This window comes from Xyrauchen texanus, chromosome 43 (assembly GCF_025860055.1).
Source record: "Xyrauchen texanus isolate HMW12.3.18 chromosome 43, RBS_HiC_50CHRs, whole genome shotgun sequence".
Lineage (NCBI taxonomy): Eukaryota > Metazoa > Chordata > Actinopteri > Cypriniformes > Catostomidae > Xyrauchen > Xyrauchen texanus.
The window spans coordinates 8,564,845-8,583,942 of NC_068318.1; the positions used below are offsets into that span (position 1 = coordinate 8,564,845).

The window sequence follows — 19,098 nt, forward strand, 5'->3', positions numbered from 1 at the left end:
GATATATAAAACAGACAGATCTTTTCTAACATTCCCTCAAATCTGCTGGTGGTGAAATATTTACCTTGGCCATTGATATTAATAATGTCTTTTAAAGAGTTCTATCTTGATCTTTATAGTTCAACGTCTTCGTCTACTGATGATGATATTAGAAACTTTGTGGAACCATTAGAACTTCCTAAACTGATGACTGAGCAAAGAAATTCTCTTGGCTCTGAGATAACCTTGGAGGAGCTTGACGAGGTAGTTAAGGCCTTGCCTACAGGTAAAGCTCCAGGGCCAGATTGCTTTGCTACTGAATTTTTTAGATCTTATGCTACAGAACTGGCTCCACTTTTGTTAGGAGTTTATACAGAACCATTTAAGAATGGAAAGCTTCCTCCAACCATGACACAAGCCCAAATCAGTCTGATTCTTAAAAAGGACAAAGATCCAAGTGAGTGTAAAAGTCACCGTCCAATTTCCCTGATCCAGTTAGATGTAAAAAAAAAATTCAAATTCTGGCTAACTGAGTAAGTTTTCTCTTATACATATAGATTCAGGGCTGCAGATCTTCTGACAGCATTAGGCGTCTTATCATGTGGTCAGTGACAAATGAACAGACTCCGGTTGTGGTGCTATGGACTAAAGTCTGTTTGTCCAGAGTGTTTATTTAAGACATTTTTTTAAATGTTGCCTTGAGCATATGGCTAAACCCAAAGTTGCTTATTGGTGAGTCCCCTTTCTGCTGTTCTGAGTCAATTGTGAGGGGCGTTGATATGCTCTGTGCCCTATACGAGAGTGGTGGGTTGAGATAGTTTGAAAATTTGGTCCAACATTTCAGGATTCATAGATCTTGTTCTTCAGGTACTTACAGCTGCACCATCTGCTCTGTACTATTTTTGGGAGTAGTACATACCCCCATTAAAGGGCAGATACTCTAGAAGTGGTGATTTACTGCTTTTGGAAAAGGTCATGAGGCATCAGTGTACTCTGTTAATTCATAGTCTGGTGGAGGACTTTCAACTTCCGAAGAGATTATGGCAGAGAGATTTAAACTTGTTATTGGAGGAGAGAGTGTGGGATAGGATGCTAAAAAATGTCAAATCTACATCTAGAGATTCAAGGGTGCATCTGATGCAATTTAAGATTTTGAATCGATTATATTGGACACCCTCTAGATTGTATAGACTTGGTCTTAAAGACACACCTACCTGATGGTGATGTCAATCAGAAGATGGGGATGTGTTAAAATACAGGAATATTGGTTAAAGATTCAATGATTTACATGTAATGTGTTGCACACACAATTTTCATTTTGCCACATACTCAGCATTTTGGGTGATGGGGAGGTCATTCATTTTGGGGATAGCAACGTGAAAGGTTGGGTCCTGGCCGAAGTTATGGTGGCCAGGCAAATAATTCTCAGGGGGTGGAAGACGGCTGGGGCTCCCTCGTTTCGGGAGTGGTGCGGGGAGATTGGTGAGGTTGCGGCATATTAGGCGATTCATAGAAGGTTGGGAAAGTGGGATTTGTTTAATAGGAAATGGGGTGGATGCATAGATTTTTTGGAGGGTTCTCGGGGAGGGGCAGTGGAGAGAGCTTTTTAGTTTGTGTATGTGTACTCTTGTTTTTTTGTTTTTTTAAAGTATATATTTTTTTAGTTTGTTTTTATATATGTTTTTTGTTATAATTGTAAGAGACCACTGTAATGCATGTTTGTGTCTGGTAGGGGATGTTTGGGTGTAGGGGTTTAATTTATATACTGTTCTTTTCTTATTCAATTTAGAATAAATGAGGACTAAAGTTTTCAAGCTACAAAAAAAAAAGAAAAGTACCATACAAGTATCGTAAAGGTAGTCCACAGAACTTTGCATTTTATTCCAAGTCTTCTGAAGCCAGACGATAATTTTGTGTGTTGAACAGGATGTAATTTAAAGGCACATTCAGGAAGTTTTTGCTCATTTAAAACGTTTTTTTTTTTCACAAATCAATTTACTAAGCACTTACTAAAACTTTCAGTATCCAGGATGATGGGTATAGAGTCCAAACCATGTACTACTGGGACTGACGGGATGTGTTACAGTTAAATTCTTAATGAGTGCACATTTAAGTCTTTATCCACTGAAAATATTTACATTTACTATCCTTAGTGTGTTCATGAGAGAAGTAATGGTGTTCGATTTGTGAACGAATCATTCTTTTCTATCAGATGTCAAAATGTCAATGTATGTGCTCCATGTGTGAGATAAAGTCTAGTTTAGAAAATGTTACATTTTTTTTTGGTGAACTGATCCTTTTAAGTAGAAACATACTGGAATCAAATCTAATTAATCTGTCTGTAGGATGTCCCCGGCGCCATGCCTGTGGAGGAGATGACCGAGCTCCTGAGCTTACACAAACTGTGCTGCGGTCGCAGCTGGCACATCCAGGGCTGTGATGCCCGTAGCGGCATGGGTCTGCACGAGGGCCTGGACTGGCTCTCACGCCAGCTGGTGGCTGCAGGGGTTTTGGATGTGGCTTAAGGAACACTTACCCGCACTCAACAGACATATTCATGACTTTGAACTCGAGCCTGTCCATGCCATTAGTACACCCACCCTGCTCATGTTAACCCATATTATCTTGTCAAACCATCATACATTAGTAGACTTACTACTGTGTGTGCTTGTAGATGGTCTCAATTTGGAGTCCTTTAAGGGAATATTCTGGGTTAAATACAAGTTTTATGGAAAGCTGCTTCTGTGACAATTGTGACTCACTCAGTTTGTAGAAGAAAAAAAACATGTTGACAGAAATGCACTTAAAATAGTATCAATTGGCCACAGTTTGAGATATGGTTGCCCCATAGACTTTCAGTAACAGTCAACTTTTTGTTTTGTTTTTACAAACAGAGGGACAAATTATTTCCTGTAGTAATTGACAGTTTGTCACAGATGCTGTTAAGTTAACTTTAATCCAAAGTATTCCTTTAAGTAAATGAACTTGACTGAAGTAAACTTATTGTCCTTCATATCAAATATTTGGTCCATGCTATTATTATTATCAAGGCCGGTGCACTCATTTTGTTCATTTGTGTCATAAATAATATGCTAAATTGCTGCAATTATGCATATACATGAGATGAAGGTGTTGAAAATGAACTAAAAGAAGCAAAATAGACAACACCCCTTGGTTACTTTGGTACAGTCACTGTGTGCAAACAGCACATGGTTTAAATTATTAGATGTAAATGTTTTAACTGTGGGCAAAGCCCCTTAGATAAGGACAAAACTAGACATCCATCAACACATTCACTGTTTCGGTGTGAAGTGCCTGTTGTCATCAGTAATAGCTACTAAGACAGGGCATGTGATCATAACCCTTGCCATCCAGTGTTACATGTGTTAAAGTAATGGGGGATGTCAATATCCTGTCGGGGTCAGAATCCCCCACCTCAACCCCCAAAAAAAAAGGAATCTGTAAGAAACTATACTTTGCATAAAATAATAATCAAAAAAGAAAATTGGGGCATTTTTTTTTTTTTTTTTGCTTTATGACATTATTTACATGACAATTAAGCACCTTTACCATCAAATTCTCATGACTGTAATCTGAAAAATCTAATTCTCTTCACCATTATGAGAAAAACATATTAAACTGTAAAGAATGTTTACATCATGATAATATTTTTGTGCTGCTTTTAATAATATTTGTTTTAGAGGGTCTAATTAAATTAGATTCTCAAAGTAATAAAGTATTTTTTTAATTGTATTTAATGAGAATTATTCTTTATTGTCAATAACAAAAACCCTGCAAACGTAAAGTTGTGGGTAAAATTATATTCTCATTAATGTAATACAGTATTTTTTACTGTATTACAGTAATGAAAATTATTGTTGACAATGACATATGAACAGAAATCCCTCAAATGTGAGGATGCATTAAGGTTATGAATTTGAGAATAAAATGTGCTTTTCATTATTGTAATATGTTATTTTTTACTGTATTACAGTAATGAGAATTATTTTTGAAAATTACAGTTACAACAAAAACCCTAAAAAGTATAATCTCTGGATGCATTACAGTAATGAATAATTTTCATTATTGTAATACTTAATCTTTACTGGATTGCAGTAATGAAAATTATTGTTGAGAATGACAATTCAGCAATGAATGAACAATGAACTGTTGGGATTCATTACGGTAATGAAAATTTGGGGATGAAATTAAAATCTCAAAACAGTAATAGTTTTTTTTTTTTTTACTGCAATTAACCTTCAAAAGTAAACTGTTGGGGTGCATTATGGTTATGAGAATTTGGGGGTAAAATTGTGTTTAATTGTAATAAAAATGTTACAATGAAACGATTCTTAATAGCCCTAAAATAGGCTTTTATGTCTTTATGAAATATATATTTTCATTTTTTTTCTTTTCTTTTCATTTTAGGGTGCAATATGACCCTGACATGTGTTTTAAGATTTACCCAATAACATACCTATCCCCTATCCTTGATGTCCCAAGCAGTTTTTTTATTGCTACGTGAATTTTTTGGGCTTTGAAATGAGCCTGAAAATATTGAATTAGAGGAATATTCCGGGTTCAATACAAGTTAAGCTCAATAAACAGCATTTGTGGCATAATGTTGATTACCACAAAAAATTATTTCGACTCGACCAGATTTTTTTTAATTTATTTTAAAAAAGCAAACAATTGTGTTACAGTGAGGCACTTATAATGGAAGTTATTTTTTGTTGGGTTTGAACACCGAAATGTGAAGCTTATATTTTTATAAAAGCATTTACAACAATTCTCCTGTTAAAACGTGTGTATTATTTGTGCTGTAAAGTTGTTTACATTTTATTTTTGTAAAGTCGTTTTAGGGTTTGTTGAAATTGTCTATAACTTGATAGAAAAGGTTAGTAAGTGATGTTTACACACATAGTTTATTTCTTTATTTCTTGTGGCTATATTTTTGAAACAGTATTTTAACATTGAAAAATTTGCCCAATACACTTCCATAGTTTTTTTTTTTTTAAAGAAAAGGAGGAACAAGTAAAAATTAATTTTTGTGGTCATCAAAATTATGCCAGAAAATACAGTCGATTGAGCTTAACTTGTAGTTGAACTCGGAACATTACTTTAAAAGTACTTTGTGTCTTAAGACTGGTGCATGGATGGAGGTGGATTTTCACCATGTGGATGATGGTGTTTGTGGCAAAAAAACAAAAAAAAAAGTTTTTGATTATATTTTAAAGGAGAATTTTTCATTAATGAAAGGCCTCTGCTTCATCTTTGTGTGATGTGCATAAAGATTCACATTTCATACTGTCCACTGCTTATTAATGTCAGACAAGAAAGACAAATATTCTCTCTAAACAACCTTTATCTTTGGAATAAGTGTTTTCCTTAACAAAAGATAAAACTGTTACATTACACATTACATATCTTCATCTATAAATCATGATGTGGCTGTATTTAAACACTCTGTTACACATTGTTAGACAAAGTTTGTTTTTAGAAACCATTCTTTGGTTTGAAACATTGTTCCTCATTGCTATGTAATGTTGACTAACTGTACTTCGGTAAAGAGCATGTGTGGCGCATTTCCCTCTGACCTCTTGGGGGATCTGAAGTTGTAAAAGATTGTGTTCTTAATGTGGCTTTTGGAAACCTCAAGAAGCACAGTACACATCCAAAAATGTGTGTCTTTTTTATTTGATTTGATGATGGCTTTTTTTATAACCATTCATAATGTTATGCTATTAAAAACAAAGCTGAAAAACACTGGGCATTGTGTTATGAATGATGCAACAAAAACATGATTATTTAAAAAAGACAATTGATGTGACAAAATCAGAAGAGTTGTGACCGCACATCTATTTGATGGTGATGGTTATGATGCTGATGTCTTCGTATGGATTGTCAGTTTTGGGGTTGACTTTAACTTCGTGGTCCTCCCAAAGACAGTGTGCTTATTGTCATGCTAGGGCTAATTGTGAATTGTGCACAATAAGACCAGGAACATGTATTAAGAAAGTAAAAAGGGTCAAATGTTTTCATGTTGATTTTTACCTGTGTGTACTAGCCTAGCTATGGTAAACTCTACCTGTTAGTCTCCACGTTGATAACCTTGATGCCCCGCATGGTGCCGTATAACACAAAGTGTCCCGTCTCATTGAAGATTATGTTGGTCAGTCGAATGTCATCCACCATCTCTAGCTCTCTCTCCACCGCCATTCTGCGCCCGAACTCCATATCGGGCAACAGCTGCCTCATCTGCTGGAGCACCGTGAACATCTGCCAATGCACAAAGATCAACTATTTATAAAATAATATAGTTTACTAGTTTTGAGGTATTTTATGAAATTCTTCATGAAGCTTTAAAGGAAGAGTTCACCCGAAAATGAAAATTCTATGATCATTTACTCACGCTTGTGTTGGTTCAAACCCGTATGACTTTATTCTGTGGAACACAAAAGGTGAATATTTAAAGAATATCCTAGCCACTTTGTCACATGCAATACTGAAAATGAGACTGGGACTGTCAAGCTCCAAAATGACAAAAAGTATCATAATGGTATTGTTAAAATAGTCCATATGACTTATGCGCTATATTCCAAGTCTTATGAATACATACAATAGATTTGTGCATTTTCCTTGCACATTGTTGCTCTCAAACTAAATATGGCAGCATTAGATGTGCTGCATAAGGTTTGAAATCAATGACATTTGGTCCCAAGACATGTGAGAACCAACATTTTTGGTATTCATTCAAATTTCAGGCCAAAGTATACTTTGGTTTGTCTGCATTGCGTGATATGAGGGTGAGTAAATGATGACAGAATTTACATTTTTGGGACAATTCGGACAAAGAAATGTTGAATTAAACTTGTGAATGTTAGGCCAAAGTGTAGGTTTACTAATGTAATATTGTTATATCAAACACTATTTCACCATTAATGATTCGTCAAACAAGCTTGTCAACTTCTCAGTCAGGAAAAATAAAATCCTCACTTTGCGGTTTTCTTGCCATCTTGGGTGAATGCCACACTTGTGGGATAAGTTCTGCTTTATCAGCTGACATAATGACATGAAAATTTGGGTTCAGACGGATCTAGGACATTAGATCCATTCGTACTGGCCCGGATAGAAGTTGGAAAATTATTAACACAAAAATGAACATTTGAACCAGGACAAACATGCAAGGCAAGACAGTGATTACTTGTAGGACAAGAAGAACAAGATTTTAACCCAAGTTTGAGCATGATGATCATGTCAAAGTTGACGACATCAAAAACTTTCATAGCCTGATCATCATCCACAAAGCAGAGAAGTGCACCCTCTGCACTCACGGAAATACATTCGACCACACCTACAGGCCAAAGAAAACAAACACAACCAAATAGAAGTTACAAAATATTACTTTTTTCATTTTCAGAAAAAAATGCGAGTTCAAATTGGTTACAACTGAATTCATGGACTGTTGAAGAGGAACAATACAGAAGTTTGTTCTCATAGACCAAAGAAAGAAAGAACCGAACAAAAAGGCTGTGAAATATTTATAAAGATGTATATAGCATGGGTTTTTTAATAAGATGACACATGGATTTCCAAAGTACACTGCACTTTTCATGTCCAAATCAACAGAATCTCAGTTCAAATGGCTCGGTTCAAATCTATGTTTTTCTTTATACTTTTTCTGGAGAATGATAAAAATATATGATTATGGAAGACAACATATTAAGTGCAATAGATCAAATGACTGCGTAATCAATTATTTTGTTCCATTATTTTATAACTTCAGTTGAAAACATTTATCTTAAAAAGGTGGCAGCATCATTATTTTATTTTTACACAGAGAAGGGGGTCGATTACTAAAATCATTTGACGTCAGCAACCCTTGTTGCATTATGTGCCAATAGTGTGTCCAAAAATTGTAAAAAATACTTGTGTTGTTTCAAAGTTTGTGTGCCTATAACATCATAAGTATTTAATATATTTTAATAACCTTTTAGATTCTGGTTCAGAACAAATGTTCATTTTTGTATCATGTAGCATATTTAAGGCTCTATATGGTTAACTCCTTACACAATGAATGCTTTTTTAAAAGATTTACCTTTTAAAAGGCATTACTTTGTCTCTTGTATGCTGCACTTAGCTTAAGTCACTCGGTCCACGCCACATTATCAATCAGGTAGAACTACTCTTTAGACCACTAAAAATAGCTTCACATAATAATCTTCCAGATTTGTCTAAAATACTCAGTAAGCCAAAAAGTTCAGAAGAACTTGTAGTCACAGAAAATATGCATACCGTTTTCTCTAGCACTTTAAATAGTGTTGCCACACTTTGAATAAAGAAAGTTAAAGAGAGAGGTCCTGCACCGTGGTACAATGATCACACTCATGTTCTCAAGAGTGCAGCCTGGAAAATGGAGCACAAGTGGAAGAGTACAAAATTAGAAGTATTGCATGGTGCATGTGTGACTCTCTTGTTCTACCCGCTCCGTACGGAACTCGAACCTGGGACTCCGGCGTGGGAGGCGGGTACTCTAACTGTAACAGCTATCTACCAGCTGGCTACCGTTACACTTGGAAGGATAGTGTCTCTAGCAACAGACAGGCTCTTAAAAGCAGCCAGATCAGCATATTTTAGCAAACTGATAGTAAATAACCACAACAATCCTAAATGTTTATTCAGTAACTGAAACTAAGCTGACAAGAAAAAGCTTTGACTGAACCAAATATTCAATCATAGCACATTAGTAATGACTTTATAAATGTCTTTATTGATCAAATTTAAACCATCAGAAACAAAATTACAATTATGCAACCATTTGCCATAGCACCTCAGAAGACAGTGTCTCATATTATTATTATGTGCAACTTCAATCCTTTGCTGTTATAGGTCAGGAAGAGCAAACAAAACTTATCAAAACATCAAAAGCAACAACATGTATGTTAGATCCCATACCTACCTACTAAGCTCCTGAAAGAGGTGTTTCCTGTTATCTCAGAACCTCCTCTTAATAATAATAGCTCCTCACTATCCTTAGGACATGTCCTAAGAAACTTTAAGCTGGCAGTATGTGTCGCTAAAAATGCAAGCAGTTCAGCAAAATAATACACACAACTAGCTAACTGAATCATACACATGAAACCAGCCTGTTATGAAGTATCAGCAGGCTGCCTTACTGTCATGGAAACCAATAAAGCTCAGTAGCTGCTAGCTAGCAGCTAGCTATCAGACTAATTTAATATTGTTGTGTACTGAACAAGACATCACTGACAATGCAGTATAACAGCTGTCGACTGAACACAACCACAACTCCAACATCAACACCATCATTGTTTATTTATTTACTATTAAGTAAAAAAAAAAAAATATGATCCATAATGCTGTCAAAGGCAAGAAAGTTTTCTCCTAGTGATGTTTGGCAATACAGTTTATGGTGCATTACCACCACCTACTGAACTGGACAGTGAAATGTCACAAGAAAGTCTTTCAGTGATCCACTGAAGATAATAAAATTGGCACAATTTCACCAAAAAGAGGTCAAACACTGTATTTAGGATTAAATCCTAAACTGTGTGAACTTTAAAGATAGCTTACCATATGGCAGGTTTCCTCAATAGGTGGCCCGCACTAATGTTTAACCCGCACTAATGGCCTATTCACAGCAAATCCGTGATGATTTTGCGAGACAAACTTCGAAGGAAATATCTATACACACAGAGTGCTTAAAAAATACAATTAAAAAAAAAATGTCACGCCTGTACAGCAGGTGGTGCTGTTGCTGTTCTACAGTCATTTATACCAACCTCATGCCAGCATATTCAACTGTTAGAGATTATAATATTGAACAATGTTAACACATTTATATACCTAATTTGCCATAACTGTTTCATTATATTCTTTCCATAGTGTTGATGCATTCTGAGGAGTATACCTGGATAATCTTTTTATGTGAGTGAGACAAGTAAAGAGCACTGTTGTGTCCTATTATATTTGTACATGTATTTTGCTACAAGTATATTCCAAACGGACTCCTGAAGTCAACTACTCTTTTTATGTCTGGATTAATGCCTGGATAATATAACACAAGGTAGGCCCCTACAGTGATACAAACACATTAGGAATAGTGCACATTAAGAATAACATTGTACAGAAAACAATATGATGCTTTGCCAATATTACAAATAATGTACAAGAAAACATTGACTCATGGTCTTTTTTATTTAAATTATTGCAATACTTTGTTATATTATCCTTAAGAACAATAACAATATTCATGTTAATATGTGTAATAATTGAATCTTCAATCAAGGATGAATGTGCAGGGAGTAGATCCCATTTAGAGATGAGCAGTTGACTCACATGGAGGACATGGAGATCCAGATTGTTCATTAATTTTTTTTTTTTCAGCAGACAAAGTTGTGTAGTTTTTTTGTATCTGTATACAAACAAAATTATCATTATAGATCATTATCGACAGCTGTGGCACTTACCTTTGTATTGTTGACAGAATTTGTGTGTGTGTGTGTGTGTGTGTGTGTGTGTGTCAACAAAAAGTATTACGCCAGAGATATTTTATACTTTTATAAACCTCTGCCTTTTTACCAAAGGAGAGAGCATAAGGGTCAACTCGCGTACTACGATAGTATGTCGCCGTTTGCGGATACCATACAAATGAATGGGGATAGCCATAAACCAGACCTGTCACAAAAAAAGTATTTTCTAATAAAATAGTTCACTCCAAAGGGATTTTTTTTAGTGCAAAACATGTTGAAGATTAGTGGCCATGTGGTCAGTTCATTAAGTGATGAGCTGTTTCCTAAAAAAAGCAGTTTAGCATTTTCAAGCATTGACATCCATTAAAAAATACAGCCTCTTGTCTCATCAGTTATCAGAACCCTTCTACCTAGGAGCATACTAAGTTAACAAAGCAATGCATAACGCAGCGGTCCCATGCTTCAGTGTGCTGAATAAAGCGGTCCCATGCGTCAGTGTGCTGAATAAAATGCTTTTGTGAGGAAACAGCTATTCACTTAGACAGACATCCGATCCAGGAGATGTACCTGCTATATGGGTTATTTTCTTAAAGTCCGCATGGCTATTATTTTCGAGGAAAACAACACGTAGCCAATAATTAAGTGCATTTCTTCAATGTCTTTACGCAAATAATTATATTGAACTACCAAAAGTATATTTTTAGCCAATTCTGAAGAAATAACCAACTATTTCTTGCTTCATGTGCCGCTGTAATTGGAAACGCGGTTTGTCTTTCTATGCTCGCCGTGATCCGCTGATATGCAGGTGAAAGGGACAGTGTAGCAGTCACGATGGATGTGAAACAGGCAAAACAAGAGCATCTGCTCGCGTTAAAAGGTACTGCGCTGTTTACTCTCTTTACTATACTACTGAAACACGCGCTGTTGACTCTCTTTACGCTGAATATCTGAACAAGCATGCGTATCTATCTTCATGTACGTAACATTGCTGAAATGGCCACTGCAGCTGAGAGATCATCACTGCTATTAATTTCTGCTAGCAATCCAATGTTTATGTCCAACAGAAATGACACATATACCACATGTTATTTCTTTGCTCTGTAGCTCACGGGGTGGCCGGGCTTATCTCTGTTTACATGAACTTTGAACCGGTCCGTGACTCACAGAAAAGTACTTGAAAGCGAGGCTCAGAATATAAATGTGATGATTTAGATAATAGTCAGCCTTTTCTGTGGTTCTAAAGTGCTTTAATGCTGCCATATTACTTGCAGAATATCACTTAATTGGCATGTAACTGGATTTTTTTTTTGACACTGTAAAAGGATCAAATGCTCGATCACCACGTTTTTTTAGTCTAGATCTAGGCAGAGAGAGTAAACCAAAATATGGAGATCTCCGAGTTCTAGACGGAGTATTTGGCTGAAGCAAGTCTGACAGATATTTAGGGGCCAAATTATGTAGTGCTTTGTAAACAAACAGTAAAATGTTATAGTCAGTTCTGTACTTGACAGGAAGCCAGTGCAAAGCAATTAGAATTGTGTAACTCACTTGAACTTGCAAGTCCCTGTGATAAGTCTGGCAGCTGCATTTTTACCAGCTGTAGACAAGAGAGAGGAGAATGAGAGACACCATAGTAAAGTGAATTACAATAATCTAAACAAGATGTTACCAATGCATGAATGACAGTTTGAAAGTTACGTGTGGATAAAAAAGGTTTTACTCTGGTGAGAAGGCGAAGATTAAAAAAGCATGACTTTACAACCATACTAATTTGTTTGATCAAATTTTAAATTGTTATTAAATTGTAAACCCAGGTTTCTGGCACATTGTGTTTTATATGGGGCAAGAGAACCTAGGTCGATGTCAGCAGCACAATTTTCCTTTTAAAATTTTTCTGTTTTATCTTCATTTAGGTTCAGGAAGTTATTTGCAAGCCATAACTTAAACTCTTGTTTAAGGGTTACAACAAGGGTTGTAAGGCTGATTTATCGTTATGTTTAGTGGAAGATAGATCTGAGTGTCGTCAGAATATAAATGAAAAGCAACTCTATTTATTAGAAATATAAGCAAGAGGGAGCATATACAGGGAGAACAACACTGGACCAAGGATTGATCCCTGAGGAACTCCACATTTGAGAGGTATGTTAGAGGAGGAGTGATGGCCAATGCGAACACTGAACCACCTATTTGTCAAATAGGAGTTGAACCACTGTAGTACAGTACCATGAAGGCTCACTGCTATCTCCAAAATATCAATTCGGTACTGTGTAAGGGTTTAAACCGGATTGAAAGATTTCATGTATAGAGTTAACAGTCAAATATAATTGTAATTGAGTCAATACCCCTTTCTCTAGAATTTTTTTAAATAAAAGGTAGATTAGAAATCGGGTGAAAATTAGACAAAGTGGAGGGATCAAGGTTTTTTTTTTTGTTTTTAGATATGGTGAGACCACAGCATTGAATTTTCAACTGTCAAAATGACTAAAGCACAATACATGACTTTATTCTTCAGTCATTTTCTTCTTTTTGTTAGTTCATTTGTCTTCTCAGTCTGTATATGGAGTAGGTTAGTGCAATGGTTTTCAAGCTGGGGCCTGGGGGGTTTATGAAAAATGTAAAAAAAAAAATAGTTTTGATAATGAAATTATTTGACATAATTACATTTTTGCAAGATGTTTCACAAAAACATTTGTCTTAAGATGGTTATTTATATCCATCTTATAATTTATAAAAATTATTTAATACATTAATGGGAAAACGAGCCAAACATCGTCATGACATGGTCAAAGGCATCAGCTATTGGTAATCACTCTGACCATCATTGATCCCGAGATCATCGTCTGTTTGCTCAACCCGAATGTGCATTTCTCTCTATAAATTAACAAAATGTTCAGACAGTCTCTTGCTGGTTTTTCCGACACATTCAGAATCATTACCGCTTTTCCCGGTGTTGCTGCAGCTCGCTTCGTACGTGCGCTGGTAAAAATGATATTTTAAAGGCTCATTATTATGGTTTAGTATTTCTCTAGTGTAGAACAGTGTTATATTACTGATAACATTCTCAGCCCTGGAACTCAAACCATTTTTTGATACTAGTGTTTTTCCTTGATGCCTAAACACAGCCAATCACCAGCACTTTTAGATTTGGACAGTATGCTACATGCTTATTACCGACGTTGATGAGATTAACTGCTTAGGTATCGAAATTTGGTACCGAACGACAAGACATTTTTCGATACTCGATTGTTCAGAGGCAATTCGGTCGGTGCCTGAAATGTATCGAACTCGATACCCAGCCCTAGCTACTTTAGTAAGTCAATAGGAAATATACATTTTATACTCCCAAACATTCGTTTTGCAAATAGAATGGAATAGAAGAACAGGGAGCCCTGCAACAGATGGCATGGCCTCACAGAACCCCCACTGAACATCGTGTCAGTCTGAGTTTACATGAAGAGACAGAAGCAATTTAGTAATCCTAAACAAATAAAAGAACTGTGGTGAATTCTCCAAGAAGCTTGGAATATCCAAAGAAAAACTGTGTCCAGGTGTAAGTAGGAGAATTGGTGCTGTTTTGGCAAAAGTGGTCATACCAAATATTGATTTAGCTCACGTTCTGTATACTGGACATTGTATTAAGGTTAATTGATGAATGAAAACTATTTGTCATAATTTTTTTTAAGAAATCCTCACTTTGAAAGTTTTTTACAACTGCCTAAAACATTTGCACAGTACTGTACGTAAAATTTTTTAAAAACATATTTAAAAAGACTACTGCAGTTTTACAGTAAAATGCTGTAAAAATTACATAGAAACATTTTTTGAAGTAAAAACTATGATTTCCCCATATAAATTACGGTAAAAATGTACATTGTTTAACAAGAGAGTATGTGCACTTTTACGGTAAATTATTGTTAAAATTACGGTAAAAAACAGTAATCAGGCATTCCCAGAATTCCCTGCGTGAACATTACATTTCATTATATCTTACGGAAATAGTTATGTTTCTACTTATTTTTTATATCAGTTATGTACTTTGGTGTGTTCTGATTTATATATGATGTAGTTTAGTTCATGTTTACTGCATGTTTCACATGTGTTACCCTGATGGTGTTTAGTGTTTGTGTGAGTGACACTGAGCATGTCTCTATATGTTTATTGATCATTGCTCCTGGAAGAGCCATTATTGATGAACTTCATGTCATCATGTGCCCTTCTGTAATTACTACAGTGATTAACAATACAGTTTCAGAAGTTGAATATATAAATTTAGCATTTAATAATATAAACGATGGTACTGCACCTTAAAATATACAGTAAAAACAGCAGATTTAAACTATAAAATGTACAGGTTGTTCTATAAAGTTTTTATATTTTTCATTTTCTATTGTCTTTTTCACATAATTATTCCGGCAACAACAGTTTTTTTTTTTTTACCAGCAATATGTCTTTGTAATTTGCAACTCAATGGCAGATTCTAAAGTTTGAAAACTCCTGAGTCAGTGAACCTGCTATGAATCTACGTAGGTTTTATTACAGGGCTTAGGGGAAAACATTTACCTCTTTAGTGGACTATGCAAAGAAAAAGTGCAATAGTCAGTAATGTAAGTAGCAACACACAGAACTGCTCAGTGCTTATGATGCTAAAGGAACAGAACAGCTCAATACAGTACATTCTTTCCATATTTCTTAATTTTGTGACTTTAAACAGCAACGAATGCGAGATCTTTGTGAATTTGTGATTGGTACTGTATAGCTGAGGACTGGAGTTTCAGGAATTGAGGTCAAGAGTATTCTGATAGGTCAAAATGAGTTAAACAGCCTCCAGCTCTGCAGGTGGTCGCTACATAAAGGTGTAGCACCAAAACAGCACCACACCAGAGTCAGCAAGTGACAAGTGTGTTGAAGGCTTAGAACTCATGATGGACTCTGCAGATTTGTGTAGGTTGCATTTCTTTGACATGTAACCATACCTTACATTGTAAAAAGTCACTTTATTACACTATATTGGTCTTTGGGGGAAATGTGTGAAACAATCTAGTTAAATTAGAAGTTAATGTCCTGTGGTGTGACATGCTATATATACTCCATCTAAACTAGCCAATGGTAAACAGGATTTTGCTAATTCCTAAATAATTATTTTGCATGCATCTCTCATGACATGACCCCATGTACATTGAGAGACTGCATAGAATATTTGTACTTTAAACACATACTTTGTGTCTTTAGTGACCCGGGACCTAATTCCACCCCCTACCTCATCCCCACACCTCTTTGGTATTCCTCAAACTTTCTCTTCTGAATTGTCTAAAAAATATATACATTTCAATATAAACAATACCACAATATATATTTCCACTTCTATAAATCATATTTTTTTGATGATATCATATTTCTGTTATTATAACAGGATATATATTACTTTGTTTATTACAAGACAAATGAGTAACTTATTCATAAAAATAAATACTATATCACTTTGATTTTCTGTGAGAAAATCCCAGATGCATGTTCACATTCTGTACATATTTTACATGTTATTTGTTAGTCAAGGTGGCGCTGATGTTTCAGTGATTAATTTCATTTACATTTGACATTGCTATTTGTTCATGCAGCAATGTGGAAGTAAACTATAGCAACATGAACTGTATTATTTTGCTATTGCCATTTAGGCGCACTTCTGAAATTCTAAGTTGTGCATCTATTTAGACTCAATATGTGCTTGAGAAAAACAATTGTGTAGCTTATATGTATCTTATGTGTAGCTCAAAGAGGTATGTAATAATGTTTAGTGAAATGCATTTGTCAGGGGTCTGGGTTGCATAGCGAGTAAAGACGTTAACTACCGCACCTGGAGTCGCAAGTTTGAATCCAGGGAGTGACTCCAGCCAGGTCTCCTAAGCAACCAAATTGGCCCAGTTGCTAGGGAGGGTAGAGTCACATGGGGTAACCTTCTTGTGGTCTTGATTAGTGGTTCTTGCTCTCAATGGGGTATGTGGTAAGTTGTGTGTGGATCGCAGAGGGTAGCATGAGCCTCCACATGCGGAGTCTCCGCGGTGTCATGCACAACGAGCCACGTGATAAGATGCACAGATTGACAGTCTCAGAAGCGGATGCAACTGTGACTTGTCCTCCGCCACCCGGATTGAGGAGAGTAACCGCACCACAACGAGGACCTACTAAGTAGTGGGAATTGGGCATTCCAAAAGTGAGAGAAATGGGGATAAAACAGGTTTTTAATTATTATTGAAGAAATGCATTTGATACACAAACTACAGGACCGTTTCAAATGAACTAGCGAAGGCAAAAAAATATTAAAACAAAAATAAAAACTTGAGAAAGTGGTTTCGCATGCAGATGACATTCTCTTATATGTTAGTAATACTGCTGTGTCTATTCATCATATTTTATCAGTATTTGACTCTTTTAGCCAATTCTCTGTGTATAAGATTAATTGGAACAAGTCCTCATTAATGCACTTAAATACTTTATCCTCGAAGTCGGTTTTACCATCTTTTATACCGATAGTAGCCAGCTTTAGATATTTGGGTGTGGATATATTTCCTCTACACACAATAGCTCTGAAAAATTTCCAGGGTATATATAATCGTGTGGAGATGGACTTGACTCGCTGGTCAACATTACCTTTTTCTTTACAAGCTCGGATTTCTGTCATCAAAATGGATATTTTGCCTCGTGTTAATTTTTTCTCTGCTATGATACCTCTGTCTCCACCTTTAGATTTCTGGTCTACATTGCAAAAATTGGTTTCCAAGTTCATATGGAACGGCAAGTCACCTCGTATAAAGTATTCAACATTAAATCGTTGCAAGGATGCTGGTGGACTTGCGCTTCCAGACTTTAGGCTTTATCATTGGGCTTTTACATTACGACCTCTCACGGTATGGTTAAAGACTGGCTCTGCTGTATCTTGGCAACCAATTGAAATTAATATGGTTTTACCTTATAGATTACAGGATTTAATTTATTTTAATATTCCATTGAAGAGCATAAAACAGCATTTTGGCCCAATAATAGCATATCTCCTTTCTACCTGGCGGGCGGCTTCAAAGTATTCCCATGATGACTATAAATGGCATTCTCATTCTCCATTATTCCGTAATCATGGTCTTCTTTCAGATAATAAGCCTTTTGTTTTCTCCGACTGGAGTGATAGAGGGATTCATGTTTTGGCTGATGTTTGGGGGGACAATGGTTTACGAATGTTTAATGATTTACGTCCTGAATATAATTTACCAGGCACTTAATTTTTCTTTTATCTGCGCCTGAGATCTGCCATGTGGAAATACAAGGGGTATAGTTTCATCCCTGTACATGTTGTTTCTGGAGGCTTCTTACAAAAAGTTACCAGTTGTAGATGTTTGGAGCAGAGATATTTATGGGATTGGCTCAGATGAAAGTAATGACATATGTTGGGACTCAATATGGGCTAACCTCAAACATGTCTCTAAAAACCCTAATCATCAATTGATCCATTTCATAGGATGTATCTCACTCCCAGGAAGCGTCATTTAATGAAGCTTTCCACTTCTCCTGCATGTAACCTTTGCTCAAGTGGGTGTATAGGCACATACATGCACATGTTTTGGGACTGCCCTGAAGTCAGCGAGTTTTGGAGACAGGTCTCCACGACGTTGAAGGACATTTTGGAGTTTGATGTACCATGCTGTTCGAGACTTTTGCTTCTAAGTGATGATTCCTCTTACACTCTCACTTTAATGCAGAAAAAGTTGTTTTTCTGTGGACTTACTGCTGCTAAGAAAATGCTTGCCTTGCGTTGGAAACCTCCACACTCTCTAGTGTGGACTCACTGGATGCATTCTTTCTTGGACATTGCGTACATGGAGCTCTCAGTGGCAAGGTTACATGGTGCCTCACAGAGGACTATCTCAGCATGGCTAGATGCAATTTCAGAAATTAAGGAGCGGTTGTAAGATATATATATATGTCTCATATTTCTACTTTTATATCTTTATTGATTGTATTTAGATTTTGATTTACACTCATCTAAGGCTTATTATTCATGCTTTGTATGTACTTCTGGGAGATGGGGATGGGGGTAAGGTCGCCTTTGGGAAATGAGAGGGTAATTTAAGGGAGGGGGGGGTGTTCAGAATTATGTTTATTTTATTTTTACTTTTGATCTTTGTATAATAACATTCTGTAACCTAATAAAAAAATTTGATCACAAAAAAAAAAAGAGAAAGTGGTTTCGCCTTCATTAAAACTTTTGAGAAGGAACTAAACTGCTAAATATAAATGTAGCCCTACATTATGCACATTTAATACTGAAGGAAAGTAACTCTTTCTCTGTTACTGTATGTTTCTCTCTCTAGTGATGAGACTGACCAAACCTACACTTTTCATGAACATGCCGGTAACGTGCGAGGACCGAGATCTTCCAGGTAGAATTCAATAACATTCAACATGCTGTTGTTTTAAGAACAGCTTCTCCAAACATCCACGACTGTTTTATGCTATTTTTTTCCTCTTTTTCATGTTTTTGGATTAACGACTATTTTATCACCAATAAGGAATCTTTTGAAATATTAAGACTCAGATTGATTGTTAAAATAGCTGGGATTCTGCTCATGGTGGGAATTTT

The 19,098-nt window shown here is 35.9% G+C and overlaps 2 protein-coding genes across 3 annotated transcripts in view; both read left to right on the plus strand.

Moving 5' to 3' along the window:
* LOC127636207 (E3 ubiquitin-protein ligase TRIM23-like) overlaps positions 1–5,745 on the plus strand; it is a 28,432-nt gene extending 22,687 nt beyond the window's left edge. For both annotated transcript variants that reach the window (XM_052116638.1, XM_052116639.1), the window contains one exon: positions 2,325–5,745. In XM_052116638.1, coding sequence (XP_051972598.1) covers positions 2,325–2,504 — 180 coding nt within the window. In that variant the 3' untranslated portion in view covers positions 2,505–5,745. The remainder of the gene's footprint in view (positions 1–2,324) is intronic.
* A 5,290-nt stretch (positions 5,746–11,035) lies between these two features.
* Positions 11,036–19,098, plus strand: part of LOC127635928 (trafficking protein particle complex subunit 13-like) — a 30,523-nt gene continuing 22,460 nt past the window's right edge. Inside the window, exons 1-2 of the mRNA XM_052116230.1 lie at positions 11,036–11,349; positions 18,830–18,898. Coding sequence (XP_051972190.1) covers positions 11,304–11,349; positions 18,830–18,898 — 115 coding nt within the window. The 5' untranslated portion in view covers positions 11,036–11,303. The remainder of the gene's footprint in view (positions 11,350–18,829; positions 18,899–19,098) is intronic.